Here is an 8,011-nt window from a genome sequence, read left to right on the forward strand (position 1 = left end):
TTAATTCCCAAGAACCAATGAGGAAATGACACAATAAACCAATAAGATGAAGACATTTATTATTACAATGTGGACTAAACACCTTAGAAACCACTGCCTTAATTAACCAAATGAATAAACACAATTCAAGAAGGAAAAGACATCAAATTGAAATGACATGTTCTTCTCTTCTATATAGATATATATCACCGTACTGCAACTCGTTTGAAAAAACATGCCGTCTCTTTCATACACACGCAGCCATGCATATATATCATTTTCTATCCAGAATTTCTATCTGTTTTATAAAATTAAAAGATGTAATATTTATTTTATATTACTAAAATAAAAATTTAACAAACCATACCTAGCTAGTCATATATCACTGAACGGTCCAACCGCCTGGCTATCACTTGAATAGAAAATTAAAAAATGTAAACTATGCTGATCAAAACATATAAAAAGATAGATAAGCTAAACAGAAATAAATATTATCAGTGTTTTCAAAACCAGACCGGATCAAAAAAATCAGGAATTGATAACCTGACCGGTTCATAGGAATGGCAACAGGGCGGGTTTGGGGCGGGGCATCCCCTCCCCGTCCCCGCCCCATAGTCAAGATATTTTGCCCCGTCCCCGGTGGTAGGGTGGGGCATCCACTCCCCATCGGGAACAAGGAATCTCTGAATTTTTCCTGTTCCAAGGCAACTACTTAAAAATTGTCTATTTTATGGATAATTTACACATAAGATATAGGAATTTGGGGGTATTTTAGGAATTGAGTTATAATACTTTAGGGGTAATTCAAAAATAGAATTATGGGATCTTAGGATTTTAAGAATTTAGAGAAAACTTAGAGATATTTTAAATATCAATATTAAACCTAAAGATATGTTACTAATTTACCTTCAGGTTTAGGGCGGGATCTGGGAATTATATACAAAATCCGTCCCCGATTTGGGAAAAAAAATATTTTCCCCATCCGTACCTTGTTCTTATTTAGGGTTGGGGAAAACCCACTCTATTCGAGCGGGGCGGGGCCCCAGTTTTATAGGAAAAATTGCCATCCCTATTGGTTCCGTTTCACCCCAAAACCGCTTTTTGGTCAAAACCATTGGTTTGATCAACAAACCGTTGATCCGAGTGATCGAACTATCAGACCATTAACCTGTACAAACGGTTTTTTTTATTAGAACGAGCTGCCCATTCGGACTGTTTGACCCTAGAATCTGTCCTTGAACGGTTCCCTATCCGATACGGTCCAGACCGGGTCTCACAAGATTTGCCCTACCCCTACCCCACCAAAGTTAGAACCGAAAAGAAGTAGCTTCAATTTTATCCACGTGCATGGCACGTGCTAATAGATGGTGGCATCTAGAAAAGAAAAACCATGCACGTGATATATAAATCCATTCGCACCTGAATATTTAAATATATATTGCAATTTGACTTATTCATGTCCTTTTTACTTTTACCTCTCCCACACACAAATCACAACGGCTGAATGACACGATATTGAAAGCATGAAACCCTAATTTTTACCAGGTTTTCTCTATTCTAAAAAGTAAAATCCAATCCGCCAAACGGCCAAAGCAAGCAACAAATAGGAAAGCAAAACCTGCTAACGGTTAGGTGGCGGGAAGCTATTCACCTTAAAACAATGTCTATTTTATTAGTTGGTTTGTACATCGGGGAACCCCGTTCCTCCTTCTGTGACCGTCTTGCCTCCGGGAGGGTCAAAGTAGGGCCTACGTCAGCCGGGCCCCACTTGATTCTTGAGGTCGGATGACGTGGACCCTGCCCATTGGCCGTCCACCTGCTTCCCTTGTAGCGTGGGATATGGGTCCCACCATCACGTGTCGTGTTTGCTGGCCCCGCGGTGTTTGGTCTGAATCTAAGCGAGAGAGGCTCCTGCGATGGGATTACGTGAAGTCGTGAACCAGTCAGACATGGCGTTCCTGCGCGATTTTGTCTTATTTACGTGCTTGGACTACCGTAAATGGACATGGCATCTTTGTATAATTACGGAAATGTACAGCCCTTTCAATTCAAATTATGCTATGCTTCATCAATCATTCTCCCATAATGACTAATTCACCCTTCAATTTCATTACTGAACAGTCAGGGTATTATTCATAGACGTTTTGTATGATATAATCCTTATCATTGGCCAAAGATTCACCCTTAATTAACTTGCCACCTGTCCAATAACAGCAGAAGACCCGCAGCCCACTGGATCCCACCATGCATGGAGATTAAATGGGCCAAGAAAGACTGAAATTATTGTGATCAATTACATCATCAGCTTTTGCTGCATGCATGTAGACAGGGAATTAATGCATTAGAACTCTTTAAGTATACATGCATGATATATCATCAGATGGCCAGAAGTCAGGTAGAAGGATTAAAGGGTTGTCTCAATTAATCCTACGCATCAGGATATACACGTGGCAAGTTAAAAACAGCCCAAACAACAACAACAGTTCTCGTGGGTCATACATACTCTTCTTTCACATATATTACACATTATAGGGTGGTGGGGAAGAGAGTAGGGTGCACCTAAGGTCTGTTAACCTTAAAATGGAGAGCTTGCAATAATTATATTATCCTTTAAATTTGGAGCCAAGTGACCCTCTCATCTAGCTACTGGATCCTTGTCTTGTGGGTCATACCCTACACACAGCTTAATTAATTTGGATGATCTTGGTCCAGGGCCAACCAGAGAGCGTGGTTCTTCAATTTCTTCCATTTTGAGCTCTCTACATAAATTAACCATGCATGAAATTTCCTGTTTTTTTCTTAAAGTAAAAGAAAAAACCAATTACTCTTTAGTTTTTGTCAAGTGACCCAAAATCTGTATATACTGTTGTTGCAAGCTTATTGCAGGACCCATATGAACGAAATTATATTATATATTCAATGAAGACTGATATAGAATTTCCTTAGATTTTTTTTTTCTTTTTTTGGGTTTTATAAGACTGCACAATTGAAAAAAAAGCATTTAAAATTAAAATACTGACTAATTATTAAAATAAGAAATTAATACGTACCAAGTGTTCCTGAGCTGGGGACAAAGTGGTAATGGGTTTCCATCAGACATCTATATAGATGTTTTCTAAGAGGAGTCGTTTTGGTCATTTGACAACACTAATCTGAGGATAGCTGTGGCCACCATAAGGGGTAGAATTGTAAATTCAAGACATGGAGGAGTTCTTTAATAGATTTCCTATTCATTGCCAGACGTGGCCAAAGTACCTTGTATGTCACGACCATTATAGTTGGTAAAAGCTTCACAAACACACTCTCCCCACACAGAAAAGCTTAAATATCAAACCTCCTTGCCTACCAATGAAGGGAAGCTTCATACTGTCATTCACTCATTCTCATCCCATCAATCTTGTTGTCGGATATTCGCCGGTAAAGTAGACGGGGACATCGGATTCTGACATGTACGTACTCATTGATGACTTCTGATCAGACCTCCACAGCAGGCCAAGGAGGTATCAGCTCTCTGGTGTCCCCGCAGTTCTCGAATTTGGTGATCGTTTTAATCGTGTGGAGATGTTTCTCGTTCCTTGAATTTACAGAAACGATCGAGATGATCTCTGCGGATCAGAGAGGCTGCTCCTGAGATTATCTGAGCAATTCAAGGGACGTTTGAAGCTGATTTTCATGTTTGTTTCCTCTCCAAATTGGTGATATATGGTTGTTTGTAGATTTCTAGCTTTTGTTTAGAGGTTGTATTTGAATTTTTGAAGGATATTTCTCAGTCTGCAGAAGATATTAGTACGACAAGATCGGAGAATAGAAGGGTTTCGACAGAAATTGAAGATCTTATTGCTAGCTAGCAGAGTGAATTAGACGGTTGGATATCGTAGATGTAACATGCATATATATGCTCGATATATCTCTATGCAGTAGTAGCCAGCTAGCTTGAGTAAGCTCAGTTCGTCGTGTGCTGAAGTGGGCTAGAATCTGAACATTACAAGTAGTGTTGGAAATTTCTGAATACCAAAAGTCAATAATATAGAGAAGCTGAAGCCTTTGTAAACAGAAAGCAAAAGAAGAGATGGATGGTGTAGCCAAGGAGGAGTCACTGCCTCCAGGGTTTAGGTTTCATCCTACCGACGAAGAACTCATCACTTACTATCTCACCCACAAGATATCTGATGCGAATTTCACTGGAAGAGCAATAACAGATGTTGATCTCAACAAGTGTGAACCATGGGAGCTCCCAGGTAGTAATCTCAAGCCTTTGATCCATTAATTGATGTTCTTATAATTATCTATTAGGCACCATGATCAAGTTTCTAACTTACGTGTTTCCGTATCTCAAATCATCATTTTATTAGCTAGCCAATATCTTTGAATTATTGTATTAAGTGTTTAATTAATCTCTTAAGTTTGCAATTAGATCGTAATTTTCAGTTAACTACTAATTTAACAATAAGCCCAGTTGGAGGAAGAATCAATAGTTTCTTCAAGTCAGAAGATATTAACATTTATCAAACCTAACTTTGTTTTTCCATGAAAATTATCTCAAGCACGAGAGCTTTTTATTCCCCCCTCCTAGCTAGTGCTAGGTTGGTGAACATTGTGTACATATTTTCATTAAATAGAGAATATATATACCAACATAAATTGCTAATTTCCAGAGTGGGTGAACAGTGACTTGTATGTTGTTACACTCTTGGTGCAACTTTGGTTGGTGAACATACAATTTTGCTATATTATTCTACAGAGATCAATATATAGAGGGGATTCTTTACTTGCACCCAACTTCATTGAATTCTAACAGGAATAATTGCTGTGAATCCTAGCTAATTTTTCCCGTTTTTCAATAAAATGTCCCTCAAATTTCTTATCACCAACCCTCAAAATTTCCTCAACAACCTTGTTGAAAGTGTAGTTTTGCAATAATCTGATTAATTACTTGGTCAAGTGCTGTTTCTTTCTTTGGGCGAAGGAAAGCTTGATTTAGGCCTTAATTGAGGGGCAGCACGCCAACCAATTGAGCTGTAACATAATTTCTTCTGACGCAACAATATCAGAAACACACTCTATCTATCTCTCTTGTAGGGAAGGCGAAGATGGGAGAAAAAGAGTGGTACTTCTTCAGTCTTCGAGATCGAAAATACCCAACAGGAGTACGGACCAATCGTGCCACAAATGCTGGTTACTGGAAGACAACTGGAAAAGACAAGGAGATCTTCAACAGTGTTAGTTCAGAGTTAGTCGGGATGAAGAAGACATTAGTTTTCTACAGAGGGAGAGCTCCTAGAGGAGAGAAAACTAACTGGGTCATGCACGAATACCGTCTCCATTCAAAAACAATCTTCAGAACTGCCAAGGTAATCTACTTAAGTTACTACTAGTCCATTCACCCTATTTACAGAAAATTGCCTGTAAATGAATAGTTGAGTTGCATTATGGTGATAGTGCTTTTAGTGGCAATTTGGATAAGATCAGACCTGAGGCCTGGTATTAAAGTATTTAAACCCAACTGGTCTTTTGCTGTTCTTTTCTCCTTGTAATAACCCTAGCTAGCTATTAGTAGTGTCCTGTATTAACTAGGGTTGTTACATTTGAGTGAAGGGAAGATAGTTTTACTGCTTAATTGTCTAGACCCATTCATTCTTCACTCAATTTTACGTCTATATATAAACTTCTGTTGCATGGACAAACTTGAGGATCAGCCACTGAGCTAGACTTATCTAATTCTTAGTTACTGTGTCAATCCTTCACCTAACAGACAACAAGCAGTAAGGTTCTCCCACGTACATTTGGGGGGTTGATGTAACTGAGTCTGTACAATGGTAGGGTCGGGTCTAATATCATTCTATGTTCCAACCCAACAGAAACATTTCTGGTTGATGTATGTGGAGAACCTGATTATCTGGGTTCTCTAAACCTGAACCTGTAAAGCAATTTAGATTGCAGGGTTTCTGGTTGAGAAATTTGTACCTGATCGGTCGACGCGACTCACTGTAATGCCCACACATGGGATCCACATCTATTCTCAAGCACTACCATGTTTGCAATTAGACAGACAAAAGTATTTGGACCACCCTGGCAATATTGTTGACCTTGCCTATAGGTTGCCTTCAGCTTTATATGTACCCTAGCAGCCTGAGAAGAATACCGGTTCTGAGTAAGATTAATGCAGATTTTTGTGGCATAAAGACTCAAAGGTCAGTTAATTAATCGACTGAATTGTCTAGATTGGTGTTTCTCCCTTGTTTCAACCCTAGCTAGACCTAGATGCTTACAGTTTGGATTTTGGACTGTTGTTCCACATTATGGGTGTAGGCACATGGACCCAATATATGCAATAGGAAAATTAATTGGTCTCGTTCTATGTGAATACAGCCGAAGCAGATAGACAGATGTTGACAGGATTAAACCTAAGAATGTTGTTCTTGTGTGTGGCAGGATGAATGGGTGGTTTGCCGAGTTTTTCAAAAGAGTGCCGGAGGGAAGAAATACCCCCCCAACCAACCAAGAGCCAACCCATACAACCTCGAAATTGGGCAAGGTGGCATGGCGCCGGTAGTGCCGGCAGACACTTATCACTTTCCGGTGGGAAGAAACTATGTGGGCAATGCTGATATAGAAGAGATCTCAAGGGTCCTACGAGGGGCACCAAACGGCAACATACAGGTCCAATCTCAGCTAAACTACCCAGGAGCCTTCACAATCTCGGGATTAAATTTGAACCTTGGAGCTTCAACCCAGCCAGTGTGGCGGGCCATGCCGCCGGTCTTGAACCAGCAGTCTGTAGCCATGGATGCATCTTCATCCATGTTGACTAACTGCATGCTTCCATCTGACGCTGGATATAACATAGACATGAATGCAGCTGCTAATAATAGGTTCCAACATATGGACCCATGCGTGGAACTTGAGAACTGCTGGCCTCCCTACTAAGGACAAGGGCCTTAGACTAGATAAATGAGACAACTCCCTTGCTATAGTACAGCTTGATGATGCAAACATAGAAGCTTTTATCTCTCTCTCTCTCTCTCACTTTTTTCCCTCTCCTCTAAGTATAGTTTGATGAGAAAGCTTTTGTATGTTGTTTTCATTTTCCCATTTTAAGAGGGTAACGAAATGCATGCTTCTAGTAATATTTTTGGTATTTCAATTATATGGGTTATGCATACATACATACATGCATACAATATATATATGATGGGTTCAACTATGATATGAAAAAGATATGATATCTAAACAAATTTTGTCCAATCAACTGATATCATAAGTGTGGTAGCCAATCAAGTATTATTTATTAAAATTCATGGGTGGGTTTTGATTGGTCAAAACTCTTTGGATACCATATTTTTCCCCTATCATAGATTTTCCCATATATGATATTGATAGTTAAGTAATTATAAACACCTTAAAAACAATATTACTTTAGCAAATCCATACACACACAATACATTATAGTTAAGTAATTATATAATTTAGTTCAGAAAATTTTCAGTTTTGGGTAATTGACAACTCACAAAGTCTAATTTTGCAAAACCTGAATGAAGGGAACAAATTATCTTATTAATGGGGTAACAAGTAATTAGAATTTTAGAAAGACCATCTTGGATTGGTCTGTCAGTAACGTAGAAAAACTATCTTATCGGTTGAGACTTTAGAGGCTCTAGCCTGAAGTATTTGAGCTTGAAAGTTTTTCTTTGGAGTGCTACAAAGGATTAGGGTTGGACGACATGGTGCAACTAGCTAGCAACTTCTAGCTAGGTTGAAGTTTTTGGTATTCCAAAGAGTTTTGTCTTAAATTTTTACTATACCGACAACGCTCATATACACATAATTAATTAATTATTGTTTTATTATTGCTACGGCTAGTTTATGCGACTCTTGGAAATTTCTCTAGACTTCGTAGAAACCGTGAAATAAAATGACATACTAGCTACAAGACAAAGCTGGACATCCCTTTTCATGGGTTCCACCTTGTCTCTATTTGGCAGAAAAAATCCAAGAATTGCACAACTCCTTGTTTTGTATACATGTTCCTCTT

The 8,011-nt window shown here is 38.8% G+C and overlaps 1 protein-coding gene across 1 annotated transcript; it reads left to right on the forward strand.

Moving 5' to 3' along the window:
• Positions 1 to 3,329: 3,329 nt before the first annotated feature.
• Positions 3,330 to 7,123, forward strand: LOC104611706 (NAC domain-containing protein 100-like). Its single transcript, XM_010278880.3, has 3 exons — positions 3,330 to 4,217; positions 5,059 to 5,330; positions 6,412 to 7,123. The coding sequence occupies exons 1-3, from the start codon at positions 4,049 to 4,051 to the stop codon at positions 6,904 to 6,906; spliced, it is 936 nt and encodes a 311-aa protein (XP_010277182.1). The 5' UTR covers positions 3,330 to 4,048; the 3' UTR covers positions 6,907 to 7,123.
• The last annotated feature ends 888 nt before the right edge of the window (positions 7,124 to 8,011 follow it).

The sequence above is a fragment of the Nelumbo nucifera genome, chromosome 8 (genome assembly GCF_055504915.1).
Source record: "Nelumbo nucifera cultivar China Antique chromosome 8, China Antique-T2T, whole genome shotgun sequence".
NCBI lineage: Eukaryota > Viridiplantae > Streptophyta > Magnoliopsida > Proteales > Nelumbonaceae > Nelumbo > Nelumbo nucifera.